The 24,923-nt window shown below is 41.1% G+C and overlaps 1 protein-coding gene across 7 annotated transcripts in view; it reads left to right on the plus strand.

Moving 5' to 3' along the window:
• Positions 1 to 24,723, plus strand: part of exd3 (exonuclease 3'-5' domain containing 3) — a 52,042-nt gene extending 27,319 nt beyond the window's left edge. For all 7 annotated transcript variants that reach the window (XM_061800301.1, XM_061800299.1, XM_061800305.1 and 4 more), the window contains 2 exons: positions 23,765 to 23,831; positions 23,937 to 24,723. In XM_061800301.1, the coding sequence (XP_061656285.1) occupies positions 23,765 to 23,831; positions 23,937 to 24,244 (375 nt within the window). In that variant the 3' untranslated portion in view covers positions 24,245 to 24,723. The remainder of the gene's footprint in view (positions 1 to 23,764; positions 23,832 to 23,936) is intronic.
• The last annotated feature ends 200 nt before the right edge of the window (positions 24,724 to 24,923 follow it).

Below are 24,923 nucleotides of genomic sequence, written 5' to 3' on the forward strand. Positions count from 1 at the left end.
TCTATTCAGCGTTAGCAAGTGTTTCAGTGTTATGATTGTTGGAGATGATCACCATTAGTCATATGGATGACTGAGTAGACGTGCTAGTTCTGTTTCGTTTTATTTAGGTATGTTACTGGTTTTACTTGGTAGTTGTTTTTTTTTTCCATTACCAGCCACCCACCCACCAATTCCTGTTTCCTGAGCCATAACCAGTACTGATCAACGTTAGGTGAACCAAGGACTTTTATTTGGATATTCTGTTTTCTGGTGTCATGCATTTACTGTTTGACACTGAGAGAAGTTGTAACGCTGGCTCCTTTCGCTAGCCGCTATCTAGCAGAGCATGCAAAGATCTCAGTGTGTCAAGTTTTACACGTTTTTCATTACTTTATTGGTTGATTTTTATACTTCTGTGACATTTAATGTTAAAGAATGCGATGCATGAGGTGCACAAAGCAATCCAGAATTTATTAACCTCGTCCTATTAAATTTAAGAGAAAAAAAGTACAGGATGCAAATTGTAATGACTTCATCTGAGATAGTGTTGCATGTTGATGCTCAAGGCATCATGAAAAATGTGTATATCTATGAAGTCATCAATGCTCAAAGTTGCGCATTAGATTTGACAAACTGATACAAAGAGCCAAAACATTTGTAGAATCTCTATATTATACAAGGTTAGATTGATGCATTTACCGGTTTCCCACTGCCCCTGCCCTCAGGAGATGACAGGGAGCAATGGCAAGAAAAGGGAGGTAGAGACGGTTAAAAAGGGGAGGGCATTCCATAGGCACGCCAAAACATTCCGAGGGAAACCATCCCAAATATTTCCCACTGTGTGTGGTGAGTGCTTCACGTCTCCTGTTACACACTCTCATAGGGCTTAAGAAAGTGCTAAAGGAAAGTGCACACACACACACACACACACACACACAACGGGTGGTCATGTGACATATAATGTAAATTATTGCAGTTAGATTTTGTCATTAAGATGGAGCGCCGCAATAGTCATCATTTTATTGTGTCGATGGCAACCTGCTGCATCTGTGTGTCTGACTGGAACCAAACCAGGACGAGATCCCACTGTGCAAACATGAGTGGACCACTAATATGTACTCCAGCTTTCACTTTGCTGTTGGGGCACTGTCATGTGATGTGGAAACAATTAATTAAGTGGAACAGTAGCTGACATACTCAATAATAATTTGTCTAAAAGAAATGAATGGAACACTGATATTCTGATAGTACCTTTCCTACTCTGAAAACCATTGACCTGGTATCTTAATATAGAGGTACCAATTTTGGTTAAAAACGAAAAGCATTTTCCAATATAAATTGTCTGACAAATATATTAAAATTCATGCATATAATAATTTTACTGATGATGGTGACCTGTTTCAGTTACAGCTGCACAGTACTTAGTATTTTTCATTTTGTTTTATTTGTATAAATATTTCCTGAAATTACAACTTTACAACTTTACGAATCATTCGTCATCTATCAAGGAATGATTTCTCTTCTGATCCGCAGTATTGTCTTCCGCTTCATTGATGGGAACTGACGTAGAAGCCTTTCTGTTCATGGGTCATTGTACAAAATCAGACCGTCATCATTTGCTCTCCAACATTCAGTCTACTCTTCACTTAGTGCCTGAGATTACCTTTATTTCTCCCTGTCTGACCTCATCTCCCCATCTCCTCCTGGCCCCCTTGCCCCTGCTTCACTTCTCCACTCCCACCCTCAGCTTGACTCTCCGTTTCAGTTTAGCAGAGGCGAGGAATCCGGTACAGCCGGCAGCTGGAATGTCCTGTTTGTCTTGCTCTGTTTGTGAATATGTATGTGTGTGTGCGTGAAGTTGGTGAGGCTGGTGGCGGGTTTTGATGTGTTCCATTGTCTGAGAGCCAAGCTGCTTCCTGTCACCGAGCCTGAGAGAATCAGAGAGGGTTTAGGGAGGCAGAGCGAGCGAGAAGGCAGCAAGTGTCCATGATAATGACAAGGTGAGCTGGAGATAGGGATGCAAGAGGGAATGTGAAGGGGGGAATTACCACTGGTAGATAATGGGATCTCAGTAAGAGGAAAAAGATGATGCAGGATGGTGATGGAAGGGACAGAACAGGGAGGAGGGAGGAAGAGAGGTGAGAAGGGAGGAGAGAGCCCCAACGGGGCTTTTCCTCTAAGCACCAATACAAGGAAGTAATGCGTAATTTCCCTTGTTTTCCACACACATTTACCAGAACACACAAAAGTCCCTTTTACGCATGCAGTCACTGTTGTGCCTTAATTACTGCACAGAGAACATGGCAAAGCAGATTGTTCAATATGCAGTATATTTTTATCCATCCATCCAATGTTCCATAGTGGTTTGCCAATAGTACATGGATATTCAATTAGCTGCTCGGCAGCAATCTATTCGAGTTCAGCTGTGATCTTTGTTCGGTTGGGCAGCTGAGTCTTTGCTTTGTCCAGTGGAAAAACTTAAGAAGTTAGCTTGTAATTGTTTTTTGTTGTTTGGTTAGTTACTTATATTTATATATTCTACCAAACACTACAGCTTAATTGCACTTCCTTTTCAGTAGGCTATCATTTGGGTTGTTGGTCGCAGCGGTACACTTTGGTGCAATTGTGGAGGGAGAAGCTAGACACTAGTCCTTTGATAGCTGATAAAGAATTGTCTACTGGATTTTGTGTGGGAAATTAATTAATTTAATGGAAAGTAAACACCAGTTACAACTGTTATTAAAAAAAAAAAATAATAATCAGTAGATTATGAACCGAAGGTTCCATTGAAAGCTGTTTACTTTTTACAGGTACTTTCCGCGCACTGCACCTTGCCATGTCTCTATTATTTTCTTTGGTTAATTAATCAGCTGCAGTCTTGCTGGTGTGGTCTGACGTACAGTAATGTTTCTCACGTTGCTTACGGTGCGCAGCTATTACCATCCTGCGTACACAAACCACAGAGACACAAGTCTGATCAGCATTTACCTGGCAAACCTACAGAACGGTGGCACTTGGATGAAACATAGCTTTAATTAACAGGTGATTAGGCAGAAAATAAGGAAAAAGCCATTACAATTTGTTGCAGGTCTGGATAGATGTTGATTGAGGAACATATTTTCCCTGTTTGCTCTTAGAATCCAACAGCGCTGCAGGTCCAAATGGGGTCAGTGACCCACCAGGTCCAGCAGATGATGCGTCTGTGAAAAAAGGTCAACACTCGCAGACATGTTTAAGATATTTCAGCCTAGGTGGAGGTCTGTGCCTGTGCCATTCTTGATGAGTCTTTGTGTGTGGGTGGTCTTGCGACAACACACATATGTAAATGGTGAGGATTGAGGATTGATGGTGATAAATGATAAGGGAGGGAATGCACGGGAAGATGATAAATTAGAAACAATCATTGAGGAAAAGGAATGCAAGAGAGGAGAAAATAACTCAAATGCCATTTGCGTGTGTGTTGTGAACACTATACGTTTCCCTGGGGGGGAAAAATGGTGGTGGTGCATTAATCATTCAACATGTGCTTTTGTGCATGTGTGTGTTGGTGCATGCAAGCTTCTGGCTGGTGGAGAGGTTTCGACAGGGCAGAGCGGTGCATTCCTGATGGGTGGTGATGTCATGAGAACTAGCTGTACGCTCGCAGACAGACAGCCCTGTTTATGTTCCCCTCCTGAGGAGAAACCACACTGCATGTGAGTGTGTGCACATGTGCACGATTGTGTGTATGCAAGTCTCTGTTCGACTGCGCGGTTGGCTCACGGGGGAGGCGGGGAAGCCGAGAGGCACTCGAGAGGGTCTACTTTCCCCCGCAGCTTGGGGAGAGGGAACCACTTACTGATGCCTTCCCCTCGAATGTCCTCACAGAAAGAGGAAGTTTCTCATGTTTTGCAGAGCACAGTAGCTGCATGGCCTGACTGCTGCTGTGAGTGATTGCCCTTCCAGTCTCCTAAGGGAGGGATACTTCTGTGCTGCATAATAACAAAGCTGGGGTCAAGTAATGCCAACAACACCACACAAAAAATAGATCCTGAGTGTGTGTTTACACGACAACAATCTAGGAAAAACAAAAAACAAATAATTTTCATTTAAAAAGAAAATAAAAAAACTTTAGAAAAGGTTCACGTACAGATGATCATGTTCTCAAATTGATCCCCAGGCTGAAAAAATATAGTAACTGCCCTGGGCAGCATTATTCTGCTCAATACAACACTGGTAACAGAGCCCGTGTTCCAAACATCTCGAGAAAGAGTTTCCCATTCCATCAGACTTTATGCATTTTATTAGTCTCCAAAGGACAATTAGACCAGCATCATAATGGCATATGTAGGCATTTTGTCCAACTTTTGCAAACTCAACTCTTAAAACATTGCCTGCGATCGATCTCAACAAATTCTATCGATGAAACATAACTGAAAAACCTGTTGAGAGGATGAGTCATAGCAGCCATGTATTTCCCTCCCCAGATACTGCTGCTGTGTCTGTGGTCATGGTTTAATGGTTTCCCTTGCGATAGTGAAATGTGATCTTGGGTCTTTGCAGCTTAGTGAAGCATAGAGCATTCTCCCACACTCAAGTGGCAGTGCAGCATAGCAAAGCTCTTTTGCAGTTCATTCTGCTGAACACAGCTTGCATGATTAGGAACTCTTCCCGCCCTTCTCAACAGGGAACTTGGTTGTTTAGGTTTATTATTATCTTGACTCTGTGGCACACTGGCTTGCGTTTATGCCTTGGCGTGTCTCGTCTACATGCAATCATGCGTTTCATGTCTTGTTTGTTCATGCTTTTACTTGACAAAATGTTGTCAGAAACCCATTTTTTCTTGTTGTGTTGTTGATGTGACTTCTAGGAGAGAGTACCTTGATTATAGGTTCACGCTTAAGTGTTTGAGGGCTACATCAATTTGGTGCATGCAAACAACTTTACAAGTTGGCCAGTAATCTAGAGTGATGGGTTCCAAACTGCTTATTTTCCTGTACTTTATTCATTCTTTTTTCATTTTGTTTGTCCACTTTTATCTTCCTTCAACTTCATTATTTGTCTATTGTCAACAGGGTTACATAAAATATTATTATTATTATTATTATATTAAATATTATTAGCCATTCTAGTCAAATGTTTTTTTTTGAATAGCATGTTGCAGAGGTCAGAACAATGTTTAGGTAAGAGTCTCCAAAATATTCTTTCTTTGCTACTAGTCATAGGGCAGCAAGCTGAAAAACAATGATCCCAGGGGTTCGGACATGCTTACAAACAATACCAATATCGTCTTAATATACTTTTTTTCTCTATCAGTCTAAAACTCTTTCTACTCTAATATTTGTCTGCATTTTGGGTTCAGTTTCTTCAACAAGGCATTATAGCAAGCAGCAAATCATGTACCGTCTTGAATAAAGAATATAATTTTTCATGACATCGTTCTCAAAATACACCAACCTGCAAGACAAGCCAGCAAAGTGCCATTAAACTAGCGAGCATGACTTTTTTTTTTGTTCTCCTTCCATGATTTGTCCTTCTCCTTCCATGATTCTGGTTAATAGTTCATTTATTTAATGGTTAATTTTGGTTAATAGGTCTGCCTGCATGGTCTTGTGAATTATGATTATATGTTTTTATTGATGAAAGTTTGTATCTTGGGCTTTGGAAGAATATCTTCAGTTTTGGGGCTTGCTCTTGTGTCAGTTATGTTTGACTAGAAATGTGATGGGCTCAAATAACCATTTTATTAGCATTCTAGCCCAATGTGAAAATAGTGATGAAAGATGAGGAAGGTTGTTAAAGTATAACTGGAGTGAGAAGTTTTAAAAGGATGTTTGTGGGGCCTTCGTGGGCACCCATTTCTTAGTTTCCTTCTCGTTTCCTCCTGTTACACAGTCGGATTAAAGTGAATGCACTTGGCGGGTGGGAATAGCCACAGGCGGATACCCCTCACCCCCAGGGATGTGAGAGGTAGAAGTCTAGGGAGGTCAGGCTTGCTTGGCCTGGGAAAGGCCTGGACGAGCACAAGAGTCTGTGGGGCTTTGTGAGATACAGTAGATGGAGTGGATAAGTATGCTGATTAAGAAAAGAACTGATGTAGAGATAGAAACGAGTTCAATGAAACAGGAATCACGGGAAAACATGAAATGTAATGCTCAATTACATTTAGGTTGGTGTGACATCCTTTAGTGTCATAAAACATAAAAGTCATAAATTAAAGCCAAATAGGAAACAATAGAGATTTACTGCATGCATAGGGAAGAGATTAATGTAGATTATACATAACCCGATATGTTTTCAAGAGTAGATTTCTTGGACTTGTATGTTAGAATAGGGAGGATCTACTGTAAATGGAATGGAAAATTAGATCTGCAGAAGTTAAAAAAAAAAAATATATATATATATATATATATATATATAATGATGATATGCATTAGCATCTTTTCCCATTTCCTCCTCCTCCTCCCCTCTCAAGCCAAGAAAACCTAGTGTCTATGTTTCTCATAGGAACTTAATTCCGGTATTTTATCTTGCGTCATCAAAGTGTGTTTGCATGTGAGTATTTTTGTGTATGCTCTCTGGAGACTAGTAGCATTGCCTATGGACCAAACACAAATAAACACCAATATAGCTTGATTTCCACAAAAAGATATTGCTGTTAGGACACAAGTTTCGCATTGCCTCTGCCAACTATTCCAGTCATGTCTGCTCTGAACTTAGGTCAGTTCGCCCGTGTGGGTTTCGGTGGCAATGTGGTTGCGGGTGTTACTAGGTGTGTGTTTCTGTTGCATTAATGTGTTTTTCGGGTGGGGGTGTTTGAGGTCAAGGGTGCCAAGCTGCTACTATCTTGTTAACTGTAAGAAATGTGTGTGAGAGCCAGAACCTGCAACATGTCCCACCACCGCTGAGATGAGAATTAATACTGGAACTCAAGCCACTCAGTGTCACCTTCTGTTCCCAGTGTAAACCAGAGGTGAATAAAGTGTCTGAGTACCTGTCTGTCTGGATGATGCCATGGATTTGTTACATGCAGCTTCTTTGGATCCGGGGAGGCATTTCTGTCTTTAGTTCTTTCTTTCCCTCCATTTTCCTGCTGTCTATTTTGGTCAACTGGTGGTCCGTTCCCACAGTGCTGCTGTTCCCATGGTTATCGCCGCGGAGATAGCGAATGGGGGGGTTGGGGCGGCGGCACTGGGCTTGATGGAGAGCGGTGGAGACAGCGTTGCTCTGTTCCAAGGGATCGGGGGTCTACGGTGGGGGTGAATGGAGGGTAAGGGGTTCAGTGTGTGTGTGTGTGTGTGTGAGCGTGTGTGTGCGTGAGCGTGTGTGAGCGTGTGTGACGTGTAGCTCCCATGAACATCACAGGTGGCCTACGAGGATTCAGGATCAGGATCAGGATGTTTAATTGAATTACCAGTTGGTGATGTGCTTTTCAGTCCCATACATGAAACTAGAATCAATCATATTAGCTATGGATGACACAGCCTATCGTATAATTACGTAGATTACCATATAATGTAACAATAAATCTTGCACTTTGTTCACAATGTTATTTATTATTTTTTGTTTTTTTGTTTAGATGTTTTTTTTTTGCCTCATTTACACATCAATAGTTCACAGAAGCCTAGTGGAACCCATTTAATTGAAAATTTACTGAAATTTACAGTTATGAAGGGCTCTGTTAATTTAACTGACTGGGTTTATACAACTCTATCATTAGCATTCTTTGCAAGAAACAAACTGACATTGGCATGAATATTCAACTTGATGACATTTGAGGACACTTAAGTAACACGTTGACAGATTTTCACATGTATGGACTTTGGTGCCCTTATACTCAACTCTATACTTCTGCATTTCATCTTACTTCCATACTTAAACTCGCAGTAAGTTACATAGTGTCAGTGTCGGGCAGAATCCTTGCAGCTCCAAAACCATTATTTTTCAGGAAATAAACATAAAACAGCATATTTTTGGAGTTAAATATTTTACCGTTAAAATGGGCAAGCTGTTTCCAATATGTTAGACTGGTTAATCATTTGTGCAAATAGTATACATTTTTAACACCCGACAGCGATCATAAGGAGTACACACACACACACACACACACAATTTCCACCTCTGCATGCTTGCCCACTCTGCATCCATTGCGCCTGGTCATCCTGGAAGGGGGATACCTCCATCTGATCCTTTCTCAAGGTTTCTTCCGTTTTCCCAAATGGGTTTCCTGGGAGTTTTTCCTTGCTCGGGTGGGGGACTTAGACCAGGGGATTTCATCGATCGCTGTACACTGCAGGCTTGTGAAGCCCTTAGAGACTCTTTTGTGATGAAGGGCTAAATAATTAAACTTGACTTGACATGCAATGGTAAATATGGACATATTTTTTTCATAAAGTAAAACACCAGTTTGACCACCGTTCATTTAAAAAAAAAAAAAAAAAAAGTCCCTAACTTATGGTGGGAACACAAAATTGGGTTGCTGGTCAGTTTTTATTGTCAGTGTCTAACCTGCTTTAAAGCTTATTGATCATCAAATTAAGGTATTCCATGTTCTTTGTCATTGGTTTATTTACAGGCACTTTACATGTCACTGTTAAGGCCATACAGGTAAAATTTGAGGAAGTTGGGGTCTTGAGCTGAAATACTTTAGGAAACCCTGAAAAAACATGAAAGTTTCCATGGCTGCATGTTAGGCCCTTGGGCTTAAGAATGAAGGTGAGGTGACAAAGGTGGCACAGGAAGTTGAGAGGAAGGGTAGTTGCCTGAAGCTGCTTTGGCGGCAAGGACGAGTGAAAGGATGGGAGCAAGCCCGCATGGGGAGGGAGGGGAGGGGTGTGGGGCTCAGAAAGAGGGTTAGATTCAGTTCCCACACTTCTAATTACTGTGTCACTGGAGACTGAAAGGGGACTGCCCCTGGCCCTAGGGAATTTGCTAGGGCCGATTGCGGAGAGGGAGAAGCATCGGAGGGAAGGAAGGAAGGGTAGAATTAAAGCGTGTGCGTGACAGAAGAACTTTCTCCATCATCCCCTCTCTTGGTTTTACCTCCCTGCATTCACACTCAAGTGATTTATTTCATTGCAAGCCCAACTTTCTCTGAATTTACCCACATAGCCCAAACTCTCACCTCCGACCCAGCCTCCTTAAGCCTTCTTTCACTCCTCCAGCTCGGTTCTCTCTTCCCCTGCAGTCTTTTCATCATCGTGTAGCCTACCGCCACCCTTCTTCACCCCCATATATATTCCCTTTTTAACCTCCTCTCTGCTTTCTGCCTAATACCGTGTCCCCCTCCTGTGTGTCTTGTTGACATGGGCAAGGCTCCCTGAGACACTTTGATGTGAGTTTGATCTTGCATGCACACACAAACCCACTGATGTCTTATCCCGCATGATTATTGCCACTTAACCCCGAGCTCCCAACCCTCTTTTATTTTTCTTTATCTCGCCTTTCAATAGCCAGAGCACCTTTGCTTTCAACCTGATAACATTTGATGTCAACAAGACAAACGGTGTGTGAGGGAGTCAGACTTGGAAAACAACCCCTATTCATTTTGGACCCCTTGTGTGTGAATCAAGGAATTTTGAATTAACCTAAAGCCTTGAATATACACTACAAGACTATAAAAAGTGACTATGATCCAAAATAAGTTTAAAATTAAGACTGATCCACATTAATAAATATATTGTCATCTGCAGAAATACAGGAAAAAGGACAGTATTAACCTGCAAGTTTAATATTTATTAATGACAGTCTGTAATATTTGTCAACTTTCGGTTAAATAACTAGACAACCAACCAGTCCTGATCAGTGACCACAAACAATGGACCGTAATTGCTCACATTATTATTAATGGTCTGTAAAGGAAAAATAAATTCACTACTAGAAGAATAATGACACTTCTTATTAATGTTTTGTGTTAATATAGCTAATAACCCAAGTTCTAAGTCACGTCTACCAAACAGTATATATGGCATATACAGTATGTAAAAAAAAAAACTATAATAAATTGATTATAACTGATAACTGAAAAAACGTCTATACCTGCTGCATGACTAATAAAATAGTTACATTTTACTCTTGGACCTTTTATGTTTTTTCTCTCTCTTTGGAGAAGGCCTGTCTAAGTCTGTTATCACACATGCCTTGTTTGTTTTGCCGAAAACAAACTGGTTTGATTGGTCAGGAAGTGCAGTTCATTTGGTCAAGTGTGAGCACTGTAATCTGAACATCGGTGCTCACCAAGCAAATGGACCGAGACTCTCTTGAAAAAGTCTTTGGTACCTTTCGTTTCAGCTCAAGTGTGAATGCTGCAGGGATCATCGTTAAAATGATAGACAAAAGCATAGGGAGAACATGACAAATGAACAGTAACGATTGACATATCAGCACTGTGACATGTCAGTTGGTAAATACTTTATACTATCATAAGCTATTGTAACAGAGCAGACAGAAATATTCTTTTGACTTGAGCTTCACCATACATTCAGTCACCAATGCTGTGCCATCTGTTTGTGACTTTTTGCTTTTGCTGAGCAACCTTTGTTCCGGTGATTTTTTAGTATGAACGCTAAGAGAATCAATAAGAAACTTGTGACCCAAAACGCACAGGGTTTGGTTTGGATCAGAGTATTACCATTGCAAGTGTGAAAACAGCCTTAAAGGGTTTTGAATAACAACATAACCATTGTTTACCCCAGTTTATACTGCCTACCTTGGCTGCTTTTACTGTTGCATTCACACATACAGTACAAATAGTGGGCAATTGCAAAAAGTTTCTAAAATGACACCTTGTCCTTCCAAAAGCCCTGTCTCTGGTCTCGTTTATGGTGACCTTCCATGTCCTACAGAAATAGGGCCCTGCTTGCGGCCGCCGCTATTGTCAATATTTACAGTCTTGGATCAGTCACTCTACATTACAATAACATTCCCCGCGTGCCTCTGCATCAAGAACAGATGAAAAAAAAAATAAAAGTGAGGGTTACTACAGGGTGAACTCTGCGGCCGCAGTGATTAACGTTGAGCGAAGGAATCTGCCCGTGGCTCTCCCATGACGAACCTTGTGTTTGTGCGTATGTGTGCGCAAGTGGAGTTCACGTTCCTGGCTTTAGGTTGACAGTTTAGAGTGTGGGTGTTGGGACCGTTTCAGAGCTGTCGGCGCATGTCAGGTGAAGCAGTGGATGTCTTAACAAAGTGTACTTCGATTGATGTGTTGTCTGTCTCGTCAGTCTCTCTTAAATAGATCAAGCAAAAGTTGCCTGTTTAGCGTTTGTCTTTGTTGCATGCGCAACAGCAAGACACAAAATAACATTTCTCTTCACCAAAACTGGCAGTGAAGTATCCCAGGTTACAACCAGAGTTTAGATTGAGCGTTTTAACCTTGGCTATAGCGAGCTAAACAACAAACAGTTTAATTATAGCTTTTCAATGGTGTTCCTTTCAATCAGCGAGATTTAAAAAGGCATTAACAGCCATCAGAGCACCATCCACAACATTATGTTGGCATGAAAAGGACTTTACTCCACTTCTAAAACACCAATTGTTTTTCATTTTTACCCATAATGCCAAAAGCGACCCATCAATAGAGGCTGGGTGGTTGTCTAATCCAGCTTTTTATGCGTTTTTATCCCTCCTCAAAACACATTGCGAGCAAACCGTATTGTCAACGGACCTTTTCAGCACACTGTTTTTCCTGAGCTGCTTGTCTTAGGACTGGCCTCAGCTATCTGGCGTCTGAAGAGGGAAGAAAGAGTGCTCAGAGAAACAGAGAAAGGAGGAGGTTAGAGGTGAGAGACAACCAGAGAGAAGTGGCGAGGGATATTGAAGGGAACCCTGGAAGGGGGTAGATGAAGCTCTAAGCAGGACATAGAGCAAGAGAGACAACATAGGTTCAACTGGAGAGCGAGACAGAAAGAGGTCGGGGTTGAAGGTTGAGTGGGGAGAAAACAGAATTAACTGACTATGCCAAGCCGAGGGAAAGCATTAGTGCTATTTGTGTGACAGGCAGACTGTTATCTTCTCTATGATAGACTGTTATCTTCTTCAGTACTCCTTGAGCTCCAATAAAAGGGGCCTAGGGAGGCGAAGAACAAGGAAGAAATCTTGTCTTGTATGAGAAAACAGTTGTGAATGGGAAACACATTTTTTATTATTAAAAGGTTTTCACATACAAACATTCATACGGACCCGCAAAAACTACTAAAACCCTGTACTATGCATGCCTGAGCAGTAGTTGACTGTGTCACTTTGTAGAGAAACACTGCGCAAGCAAGCACACATACTTCTTGTCCAACAAAAAGGCTTTTGAATACGATTGAGACTCTGGTAAGTTGCTGCACAGTTTAGCTCAGTAGCGGTGTCATAAATATACACTTTGTTATAAGCATTCGGTCCACCATTTTCACTTTGTCTGTGATTTACTTGTACATGCCCGGACTGAACAATTAACAAGCATTCAGACTTCCATTTTTAGACCAGTTTTCAAATGTTTACAAACAATTTAAAAATGTGACCACTCTCCTCCTCCAAGTACCAGTTTTATGCCTACATGTAGTCAAAAAATTGGACCCGTGCGCTTGACAGAAATGGAGGCTTAAAAGTAGAGTGTGCAGTTCTCAAACTACTAGCAAGATTTGACTCTGGCCTTACTTAACTCTCCGCCTGCCACTTCGCGTCTCTGCCGAAAGAAATCCCCCCAGCTCACTAACGCGCGTGCACGATAGCTACACTACATTGTTAGCCTGGCTTATTCATGATGCAGTATTGCCAAACATGAAATGTTACTGGTCTGATGATGATTTTTTTTTTTTTAGATTGTACAATCAATTAAAAATACAAAAGAGGTGATCGACTTAATTGACGACCCGGTGAGAATGGTGACATGATGGAATTAGTGGTTTTCCAAGCCCAGCGATGCAGCCGTCCACGTTTAGGACACCACTGTTATATGTTTACCCTTGATTTGTCTCGAGAGCTGTCAAATCAATCCGTCCATCCATTTTCTTTACCGCTTATCCTCACTTGGGTCGCGGGCTGCTGGAGCCTATCCCAGCTATCTCCGGGCGGGAGTCTGGGTACACCCTGAACCGGTCGCCAGCCAATCGCAGGGCACATAGAAAGAAACAAACATTCACACTCACATTCATACCTACGGGCAATTTAGAGTCCTCAATCAACCTACCATGCATGTTTTTGGGATTTGGGAGGAAACTGGAGTACCCGGAGAAAACCCAGCCAGGCACGGGGAGAACATGCAAACTCCACATAGGCGGGGCCGGGATTTGAACCCCAGTCCACAGAACTGTGAGGCAGATGTGCTAACCAGTGGGTCACCGTGGCGGCAGCTGTCAAATCCTTTCGTTTAAATTTTTGTTGCTGAGTGGAGTTAAATAATTTGGGCGAGAAACTATAATAATACCCTTTTCAAGAGTCTGCCGTGTGTCCCCACGAGGTTCTGTGAGCGGCGGTGCGCTTGAGCAAATGATTGACAACACTAATCAGTTTGTGGCCTCAAGCTGAAGCGCACTTGGGTTCTGCAGCAAGACAACGATCCAAAATACACAAAATACTGTGGCATGACCTTAAAATGGCCGTTCATGCTCAAAATCTCTCCAGTCTTGCTGAATTAAAACAATTCTGCAAGGAAGTTTTTCCCAAAATCTCTCCACAGAGATGTGAAAGACTCATAGCCAGTTATAGAAAAGACCTGAGTTCAGTTGTTGATGCTGAGGGTGGCTCAACCGGTTTATTAGGTTTAGGGGGCAATTACTTTTTCACACAGGGCCAAGTAGATCTGGATATTTTTTTCTCCTAAATAGATAGAAAAAACTTCATTTTATGCTTACTTGGGTTATTTTGTCTGATATTTAACTTTGTTTGCTGTTTTAGGCATTAAAGTGGGGAATCTATGCAAAAAACTAAGAATTTGAGAAGGGAGCGAATACTTTTCACGACACTGTATATTTGATGAATTAGCAAGATGTTAACATATACATGATGTACTGTAGGTTATAGCTTGTCAGGCTTTTTGTACCACAGCTAGACGATATGCACAACTGGGAAGTTCTGAATGACTTTTATGAAATCAGCGGCTGCTGGAGAAGGTCGTTAAATGTTTGTTTTTACATCTATGCCGTGTATGCAACGACCTGTGTGGGTTTTCTGTGTACAAGTGAAGTGAGTCAGAGGAAGGAGTGTGTGATATCAAGTCCAGACAAGCTCTGCCGTTGTCCAAGTCCAGGGTACCGTCAGGTGGTAGTGGTTAGTTAACCGAGCTGCAAATTACGTCAGACTTGGGGTTCTGAGACACTGGCCAGATCCCCTCAGGATCCTGTGGGAAAGGTGACCACAATACTTCTCTCAGCTTCCCTCCAGCTTGAGTGGAGTATTGACTAATCAAGCTTTGAACACAGCATTTACTGTCAGCTCTTATTCTAAATTGACTAACACCTGCATAGAAATGGCAACACATTTAAGCCCAGGTGGGCAGAGTAGCCAAATATTGTACTCAAGTAAGGGTACTGTTACTCCAGTACACTATGACTCAAGTAAAAGTAGTTCAGTAAGTCCAGTATGCAGTGAAAAAAATACTCAGTAGTTGGTCTAACTTCTGATTTATTATGTTTTAAATCAGAGCATGAAGGTCAATGAGACAAAAATAATGTGCAAATTCAGATATTGCCAAACAAAGTAACTTCTTACTAAACGTAGTTTGTAAAGTCAACATAGTTTGAATGTGAGGCCAGGGGAGTTGTGCCTCTTCTGACGGAGTCGCACACCAGTGTTTCTGCCACGCTTTGTGACTGTGTCACTTTGAACATTTTTCTTCTTTGTAAGGCCGTACAGATGATTATGTGGGGCCATGTGACTGCCTGGCTCCGTTTGATTGGTGAGATGGAGTCAAATGTTGTAGTGGTTACGTTGGATTGGTGAAACAGAGTCATGTGATAGTGCCCGAGGTAGCGGTCTCGCTGATAGATAGATAGATAGATAGGTATAGATAGATGTATTAAGCGGAATGCATCTCATTGTTACAGAGTAAAATTAGCATTTCTTCTTACAAAATACTCAAATAAAATGTGTTCCATTAAAAATACTACTGACATGTAAATCTTTTTCAGAAGGGTTTTATGTAAATGTAAAGGAGTAAATATATGGCATTACTAACTATGCATGGTCATAGATTATCACAATGTTTTGTCCCAGGTGTCCTCCAGTATTAGGCTATACACGTGTGTGTCAAAGTTGTTCAACAAAACAATAGTTCACACAAAAAGGCCCAACTCAAAAGAGTCTTTTGAATGACATCAAATGTATGTGGAAAAACAATCCTAACTTGAAGAAAGAGATGAACCAAATTTGAACATGATTTAATAAAATAAAATAAAATCATATTCAGCATGCCAAAAGAAATTACTATGAAGCCACCGTCTCTATTTGGTTTGCCTGCTGGGTTCCAATAAAATGAATATATTTCTGTTTACTGCTTTACAGACATGTTTGGTTCCAGTTTAGGTCTGGTGTTGATTATAGCCACTTCCAAACCTCAGAGCATTTTTTTTCTTAGCTCAAACAACTTGAGAGTGCCACTATTTTTCAGAAACACAGACTAAGATCCTGGCATCGTCTATTATGTTGTTGGCGCTACCTTCACACTGCTGTAAAAATCAGTCCCAGGTCTTTCTTCTCTCTCCCCTCCCCATATGTGAATTTTTCTTGGCAATGTCAGCAGCACAAACCACACGGAATCTGATCTTTTCCAGATCGGATATGGGTCACTTCAACATGTGTTCTTGAAGTTGCTCTTAAACTCCTCAAAAGACAAGTATGAGTTGTAAAGAGATGTGACCTGACTTTAAAAAGGGGTAACAGACTTCCAGTCAAGAAGATTAATTAATTCAGTTTTATGCTTGCTTATTGAGTATTTTTTTTAATGCGTGAAGAACTCACCAGCATGAAGTCTAAACAACACTTACTGTAAATGTTCTTTTAGTAAGTAAACAAACAAAATACAGTCGAACAAATGTTCAGCGGCCCGGAAGTCGTACAATTTTAATTTAAACCATTATTTTCAGAAAAATATGTCCCTATAAAGCCATACAAAACCCCAGAGTTCGTCGTGTATGATGTCATGCAAGGTCTATATAATGAAGAAAAAGATTTCAGCATATCTTGTGAGACTAATATTACAAATCCCAGAATGCTTTGCTAGTGTGTTGGCCCATCAGTCTTGACCGGCAAGCGCCCCTTCCCTTTCTGCTGCAGTCGTTAGCAACTATGCTACCAGTCTCCTCGAGGAAATTTACACTCTCCTTCCCAAAAATGGTCAAACGAAAGATGGAAAACAGTTAACTTCCAAGACAGGTGGGAGGCAGATTATCTGTTCACTGAAGTCAAAGACAGACCTGTTTGTCATGTGCGGAGCAACGTGGTTGTAACAAAGAATATAACATAATTGAATTGTTTTTTTTTAATGCCCTTTATCAACTCCTAGGCAGGGACTGTCAATAGTTTGAGGTTTGGATTTTTATTGAAGGACATTCTTATTTTTTTGGGTTGTTTTGTTGTCGGCCTTTGAAAAAAGATTTATATCAAAAAGAAAGGTAGTTGGAGATGGATAAAGATAGAGAGACAGAAGAATTCATGGTATCTATTTAAATACAAAACAAACAAATACCACTGATGTCTTTTATCGCAAATTAGATTTCTTGTGTTTATAATTTTAAAGTTTGTTTATTCCAGATTCAGTGTTTAAGCAAAATTTAAGTTTGTGGTCAATGATAAACGTTAACGCTACATTTCTGCAGAAAAGGGAAACATGCACATCGCAGTGATTTGTCATTAAATATTGAGTTTGGCCCGCGACGTCACAATTTTTATTTTGGCCCACCGTGAATTTGAGTTTGACACCCCTGATCTTTGGTTTTGTTTCGTTGTGATGCCATCAAAGAATGTTGCCAACGATGGCAAAGAGGCGACTAAAGAAGTGCTAACTTACTGCAGGGGCACAGGCATCTCTGTCCAGACTGCTCAGTACAATAGGGCGAAGAGAACATTAAATCGACAATAATAATAAAAGAAGAAAGGCAGAATGTGCACTGCAAAGTGCTCTTGTTTTTTATGGACTTTACTTGGTTATGGACTTTTCTTGTATTTCCTGTGGGAAAAGTTATTTGGAATTATGGACAAAAATTTATTTGAATTGTGTTCAAATTTTAGCACCCCAGAACAAATTGTGGTCTTCCTCAGAGGTTTCACCGCAGTGAATCTAAAATTTCATGGACTACTTCCATTGGTTACCAAATGTATTGGCTCCCTTCTCATATTCTTATATTTTTGCATAATTTCCCCCACTTTAATGTTTAATGTCACCAAACAAATGTAAATATCAGACAAATATAAGCCAAGTGAACTTAAAATGCTCTTTTTAAATAGTGATTTCATTTATTAAGGAAGAAAAAACTAGTCAAACTATTACAAATTTCAGAAGGGGGTCAATACTTTTTCAGCATATTAGCTTCAGAATATGGGTCACTAATGCACTTCTGAATGGAAAGAAAATTAGACTGTGCTTTGGTGCATTATCTTTAAAATGGGTTGATGAAATCTTCCAAAATTGACCAAGTCAGTATCCATAGACCACTGACTGCTTTGGACCACCACTTTGTTCCGTTTTCTTTTTTTCAAGCAATGTCCTTGACTTCTATTTGTGTCCGTTTTCTCCTCATTCAATCAAGGGGGCTTACCCCGGCGGGAAAGTGACATCATTGAATCGCCTTTATGCTATCCGCTGGCTTATGTCACTTGAAAATTCCAGGTGGTGTGAACGCAAATAGAAATTAGCCCTCGAAGGCTTGTGTTTTTCTTGAGGAACCTCCACCACAGTGGGTAGTTCTTCTCAAACCCTCATGAGTTCCTAGAACTCTGGTTGTAAAACACCTCATATTGTACGCAGTGTGTGCTAACTGATTTATTTATGTATTTAATAAGTGCTAAAATTATTGGGGTGTTTTGAAATGTGAATATTTGAAAGCGATTAATCTTTTTTGGTGTGCACCATAGAGTCACAAGGAGAGCATTTTGCAGCTTTTCTTGAATATCTTATAATAAATCTTATGTAACACACCTTGCATGACTCAGACAGTTTATAAATGCAGAAAAAACACTATAGTATGAAGGTACAACATAATTAACATCACGCATCATTTCCATGTGGCATTAAAACATTGTCGAACAGAATGACAGGGAACAAAAAATATCAGAATTCTGTCGACATGGGACAGTAGAAGAAAATAATGAAACTCTGAAATGTTTTGTTTTTTTTTTTTTTTTTTTTCTTTCAAGGATGTACTTTTCATAAATATTGTATATATGCTTTAGACCGCAGCACTCTTGGACAGCGAAATTAAATATTCTTAACCTTTCCCTGGACTCCAAAGTTACAATAAGAATGAAAAGACAACATTTTCAAAGGCAAACGATGGTGCATGTCTTGCTTCCCACTTGTGCTTCATTTCTCCCAGTTCCCACGCTGCCCCTTTACCTGACTCACCACAGTTTGAATCAAATCACCAGCACCCAAATGGCTGCCCAGACCATGTGACCTACATCGGCCCTAAAAAGCGCCGCCTTTTTAGATTGGTGTAGGATTTTCCCATGGGAGCTGCCTATGGAGTCAGCGCCGGCCGGGTGTGTGAGTGCGTCGGGGGGGATTCCCCCCACCACCTCCCCCTACCCCACCTCCTCTCCAATATCCCCCTTTTGCTCCCCTTTTTTCCACCCCCTCCCATCCTTTGAAACACAGTATCACACTTTAGATGGCCTTTGTTGTCACAGCAAGGAGCATTCTTTCTCTGGCACGGCCACACGGAGTGTGAGAATGCCAGAGGTTCCCTGGAAAATACTGAAGGAACAAAAGAAGTAGACGACGTGTCGCAAGTGTCCAAAATTAGAAAAGTTAAATTAAAAGAGAGGTTTTGTTTGAATTTTTTTCATCCTTTTGATCTTGTCAAGTCTGTCATTTTTATGCTTGCTAATTGAAATGAGGTGAAGAAGCCTAGTGGTAAAAACCGAAACACACACCCATGCAGCTAAAGCTGGGCATGCACTGTGCCGTTTTAGAAGTGTTCGTTTTAAATTATGACTTAATTGCCTGTGACAGAAAGTCAAAGCTAACAATTGAAGTGCTCACAGTTTACGGACTGACTGAGAGTCATGACTTGACAGGTCACACTGTACATTTATGTTGTCGCTGTTCCATTCCAGTCCTGCAGCTCGTTTTAAACTTATGCCTACCTCCGAAAACAAAAAGAGGAAATGATTGGATATTAGGAAATCCAGTCGTAACGCCGCTATGTTGAAAACCACAATTCTGACACCAAAAGTTTATCCGATAGCCAATTATTCATTGTTTCTCCTGTACACTACAGAACGCTCAATCACACTTGAAAACCCTAAAAAGTGAGTCAGTTGACTCAGAATCGGGCTCGAAATGTTGAGTTTTTAGTTAACACAACAATGGCATTTTGGTGTATGAAAACAGGTCTCAGTTTTTGAAAACCGCATGGTTATCGTTTGTATTTAAATGGTGCAAAAACATAAAACCTGTACATGTGTTAAGTATTCAGTGTAACCATGTGGTGTACTTAACACATATAATAGTAGACCGCAGTAATGTTGCGTTTGTGTTAATTGTGCTCCTTTACCGAGTTGCATCACTTACAAACGTCAAAGTTTTCATGTCACACATGTCAATGAGAGCATTCAAAAGACTGTCTCAAATTAGACCTGAGAGGGCACACAATGAAGAAACCTTCCCATTATAAAATGAATTACAGTCATGAAACATTAAAGTTGTGGGTGACCCACCTGCATGAACGGGTATGAAAATAGCTACTTTGCTTTCCGGTGATTTAAGAAAATGGTTTGCATAGTTGTTGTTTTGCCTGTGTAGACACGCCAGATTTGTATCATTGCAACTGTAATGTAGTGTTTTTTTGCAGCCAGGTGTGCAGACACCTGTGCACTTATGTAGCATTTCTTTGGCTCTTTATGAAATGCATAACAAAGAAAAAACAAAGCAGTTAAATACAGTGTAATGCTGTGGAAAGCCCAGTCTTTATGTGCTTCGGCAAGCCAAAAGCAGCCAAAAAATGTTTAAAAAAAAAAACAAATACAAAAATCATCCGGTCTCAGGCAGTGAGATGGAAGCATTGCCATCTGTATTCATTTAAACACAAACCACCCACTTTGACTAAACTCATTTTGCATTTATATTTCCATCTGAACCACGAAAGCATTTAAAGCATTCCACAAATATGTTCATACCACTAATCACCCTGTGTGCGCCTTCTTGTCCACTTTCACAGCATACCTGCACTTGTCACTGTGTTTTGATGAATCACGGAATGATTTCCATGGAGGTTGCGTGTGTGCCTGCCTGTGTGCGTGGCTTAGTCTTGGGAGTTCAGTTCAGGTTCTGGCTTGTTCTGCTCTGGGAAACTTTTGAGCTGAGCAAATAGCCCTCTGTTTTTCTGGCTGCCGCCTCACTCGTATGTGTGAGCCATGTGTGCGGCAGTTTGGATGCGCTCGGTTTTGCGCGCACTGCGAGTGTTTTGTCTGTGCTTGTGGATTTTTCTCCAGTGTGTGCGCGAATTCGTGTTTTCGGTGTGCGTGAGTGTGAAGACGGAATAACAGGAGGGATGAGCCTCATTCCCACAGACAAGACAGGAGCTGACACTTCAGCTTCTTCCCACACCTCCACTGTCTAGCCGCTCTCCCCATGTCTTGACCTCAGTCACCACAGAGGCAAACACAGCTCACTCACAGCACAGCAATCCATCCATCCAGCCATTCATCCATCCATTCTCTGTACTGCTTATCCTCACTAGGGTCGCGGGTGTACTGGAGCCTATCTCAGCTGACTTTGGGCGAGAGGCACCCTAAACTGGTCGCCATCATTCACAGGGCGCATACAGTATAAGAAACAATCATTCACACTCACACCTAGGGACAATTTAGTCTTCAATTAACCTACCATGCATGTTTTTATAATGTGGGAGGAAACCGGAGACCCACGCAGGCATGGGGAGAACATGCAAACTCCACAGAGGAAGGCTGGAGCCAGGATTTGAACCCACAACCTATTAACTGTGTGGTGGATGCGGTAACCAGTCAACCACTGTGCCGCCCTTTGGAGTTTTACAATAATACTTAAATATTTTTTATAATTTATGGCTTAAAAACCAAGTCTGTCACCGAAAGTGATCATTGTCAAGAGCCTCTCAAATATCCACACACTTTCCTTTATTTCTTGCCGGTTTCCTCTCTTTGTATTATTATAATATAGAGTAGCTACAGCGGCCAGGCCAATCCGCTTCTTCCTTGACAATCTCGACATGTTTTTTGTGGTTCAATAAAAAAATAATACAGCTGTATATGTGGTGTTTCATAACGTTGATAAGAACACTAGGGGTTGCAGCTTTTCAGCTGCAGCAGTTTGGCTGTGTATGCGAGGGTCAATTGCCTAGTGTGCGGGTGTTAGTCGCTGTATATTTTTCTGCGATTGTCCAGTTCAGTTGCGTTCGGCCACGTCGCTCAGCGTGCAGCGAGCCTAAGTTAAAAGCTTTGCTCTATAGTCACTGATAATACTTTTACTTGAGTGAGATGCGTTGAATGGGGTTTGATTTACAGCGCAGCTCTTAAGTGGAATGCTGTTTGCTGGGTGGAGCTCAGGTGTGTTGACAAGGTTTTTAGCACTCACATGCTGTCAGGATGGCTCAAAGACGAGTGTGCGTCTGTTTGCGTGTGTGTGTGCGCGAACATCGGGGGCCGGCAAACAAGAGGTCACTAATGTCCTGCTGTGGAGGCGGGGTATCCTCCGCCATCGAGTACAGGACAGCACGGACGTGTGAATGTTACTGAGGCGTAAACGCTTCTCCTGCACCCACACACACACCCATAGATCTGAACTGTGTGTCACTCCTTTCACACCAGAGCAACAACGTGGGAAAAATGTCTGCTACTGGTACACTTTGCCAGTACAACTTGTTCAACAATTCACTTAGAAGAAGAATCACCTTTATTGTCATGAACATGCATGCATGCACGCACATGAAATTTGTTCTCTGCATTTTACCCATCACCGTGAACACATACACATGTTAGTGGAACACACTGGAGCAGGGGGCAGGTGAAGCGCCTCGGGGAGCATTTCGGGGCATCAGTGTCTTGCTCAAGGACACCACGGCCGTGAGTCCTGGGGATGTTGGCGGATGGTCCAGTCGGGGTCTTGAACCTAGGTCCCTCACAGTGGCAGGCGATGATCTTAACCATTGGCCCACAGCTGCCCTGCCCTTGCATATCTAGCCAAAACAAAAGTGAAGATGATCTTTGGGTGTATGTCTTGAAAGCATTATAACAAGTACCACAATCCCATTAAACTTCACCACAGGTCCATTTAACTTCACTCTGTGCGAATGATGAATCAGTAGCAGCACCTTTTATGTCATGAATGACATTGAGACAAATGATAGCAGTTGAAATTTAACTAATTCACTGCTGTGGGTGTTTATATTCGTCAACAGGAATCCAACTGCTACCAACGTACACCGTATACGTCAAGTAAAGTTTTCAATGGGTAAGCGTGGATGGGGGGCTTGCCAAGCTTGTCTGTTTGTAAACCACTGTAATGACGAACAGATCTCTGTAGACATTGCATCGTTTTGGATTTTCGATCAAAACAGCTAACAGATTAGGGGGTGAATCTCTGTTTGTCACTTCGAAATGCCAACAGGTTGGAAGTCGGACAGGTTTAAGCACCTCACACTCAAACAGTATGTAGAGTAGACCCCCGCATACTCACGGTTCGGCACCTGAAGATTCACCTATTCGCAGATTTATTTTCAATGTTTTTTTTCAATTTTGTAAAATTGTTTTCCTTTTTTGTTTTTTGAAAAAAAATGCTTATTGGTGGGTTAGCCCTGCTTATTCAAGATTTTTTGGGGTTTCCCCAAAAAAAAATAATTCAATGTAATTATAGCGATCCATTATCCGCGGATCTTCGCTATTCGCGGTCCAGCTCGGTCCTTATCCTCCGCAAATCGCAGGGGACCACTGTATAGGGACGGTATTAACAGAGTTTGTGTTGTGGTAGGTAGTAGAAAGTGTCGCGATCGTGAGAAAGGCCATGCAAAAGAGCCACTGAAGTTCAACTCAAACCATGTGGTGTATATAAATTATTTTGCCATCAAGGCTCCTTCTAAATCTGGTCTTTGGTGTTTTATAGTTTGACGTGTCACAAAAGCAAAAAAAAAAATATAGCGTCAAAGTCACTGTTTTGCTTGATGTGTCTTTTCTCAAAAAGCTAATTTTCGCTGTGTTTCGTGTTTTTGATTAAACCAAAATGCATGTTCTACTGCTGATTACTAAAGAAGGGAAAAAGCTAAAAACAGACCTTTTTTCTGGTGAAAGAAGAATTTCTACTTTTTCTTTCGCTAGGTTTGGTGCTTATATTGTCACAGAACACTATCCTGTGGGTCTTGAAATATCAGTCATGCTCTAAAATGGCTGGCAATATGTGGAACTCTGCTTTGAAAATGTCTGGTACTAAATGAGGTAATTGCAAATATTGGTAAATGTGCTTTTTTCCCTTTTGTATAACTAAAATTCTCTAAGGTTACCAAACTAACTAACTAACTAACGTGTTTATTCTTCTACTGCTCACATTTTTCTTCTCTTGACACTTCTTGTTGAAGACTGCTAAGTCCTTTATGAATAGGTCGTCCTATATTGTTTGTTTGTTTGTTTATTGCAGGCGTGTAACAGTGATCAGTATGTGGCACTGCCCAGACAAGACATGATCCGGATGCTTAAACAGAAAGGTAAGTCAAGCTAGCATAGCATAGCATAGCATTATGTTTATGTATGTATGTAGGTATGTACATGGAGCTCATTTTCAGCTTTTGCTTCTTACTTTTTCGTTGCAGGATTTCTGCAGGCATCCGATACGTCACTGACACCACCTAAAGAAGAGCCGTTCGAGGATGTTGAACTCCCCAGGTATGGTCCTCGGTGTTACTGGGCCTCCGTGTCAGATCTGGACCCTGTGACCCTGAGCTTTCCTGGCGGGGCACCCATACAGCTGCACACAGTACCGCCGACTCTGGTGCCCAGGGTACAGCACTACTTTGTCTGTACTCGGTGTGGAAAGGTGTTTTGGGAGGGCTCTCACTTTGGACGTGTTCTCTCCATGTTTAAGGACGTCTTGCACGTCACAGATGAGGGTACAGAATAAACATTTAAGGGGCACGGCAGAAACGTCAAACATTACTGTAAGGAATATACTGATAGGAACTTGTCAAAATCTAGTGATGCCACAAAATTGTTATAAATTGTTAGATTGTTTTTAGCTTACCTTTTCCTAAGTTAAAAAGTCAACGCATTAGTCATCACATTTCTTTTAGGATTTTTTTGTTAAAGCTTTAAAATAGAGCAACCAAATATTGTTGTTAGATGTTACTTATCTGCCGTGAAATAATTTAAAATATGAACCTTGAAGACACCATCCAATTAGAAATTGTTTTTGAGTTGTTGTTTTTTTCCTAACTTTTTATTCCAACTGTTTTGTAATTGTTTTTTAAATTGTCTTTATTTAAGAAGCTGAGCAAAAACAGGTCACTTTTTGTTCTTTTTCATGCAGGTTCTCTGAGTGTATCTTAATCGTTGAATTGTAAATTCAGTATTTGTTAATAAAATAGTTGTTCTTCTAATTAATTGAGAAAATTTACTTGCTGCTGTTGTTTTCTAAAAAGGATAAAGCTGCACAGGTGTAACAGCTCGGGGTGTGGGGGTGGGGGATTCTGAAATTCTGACATGAATGAGTAACCCAATACGTGGCGAGAATTCCTCCACATTTTGTCTCTCACCACTTTTCCTCTCTTCCCAAATCCTTCATTGACCTTATGTGTTTGCCC

Source organism: Phyllopteryx taeniolatus, chromosome 15 (genome assembly GCF_024500385.1).
Source record: "Phyllopteryx taeniolatus isolate TA_2022b chromosome 15, UOR_Ptae_1.2, whole genome shotgun sequence".
Lineage (NCBI taxonomy): Eukaryota > Metazoa > Chordata > Actinopteri > Syngnathiformes > Syngnathidae > Phyllopteryx > Phyllopteryx taeniolatus.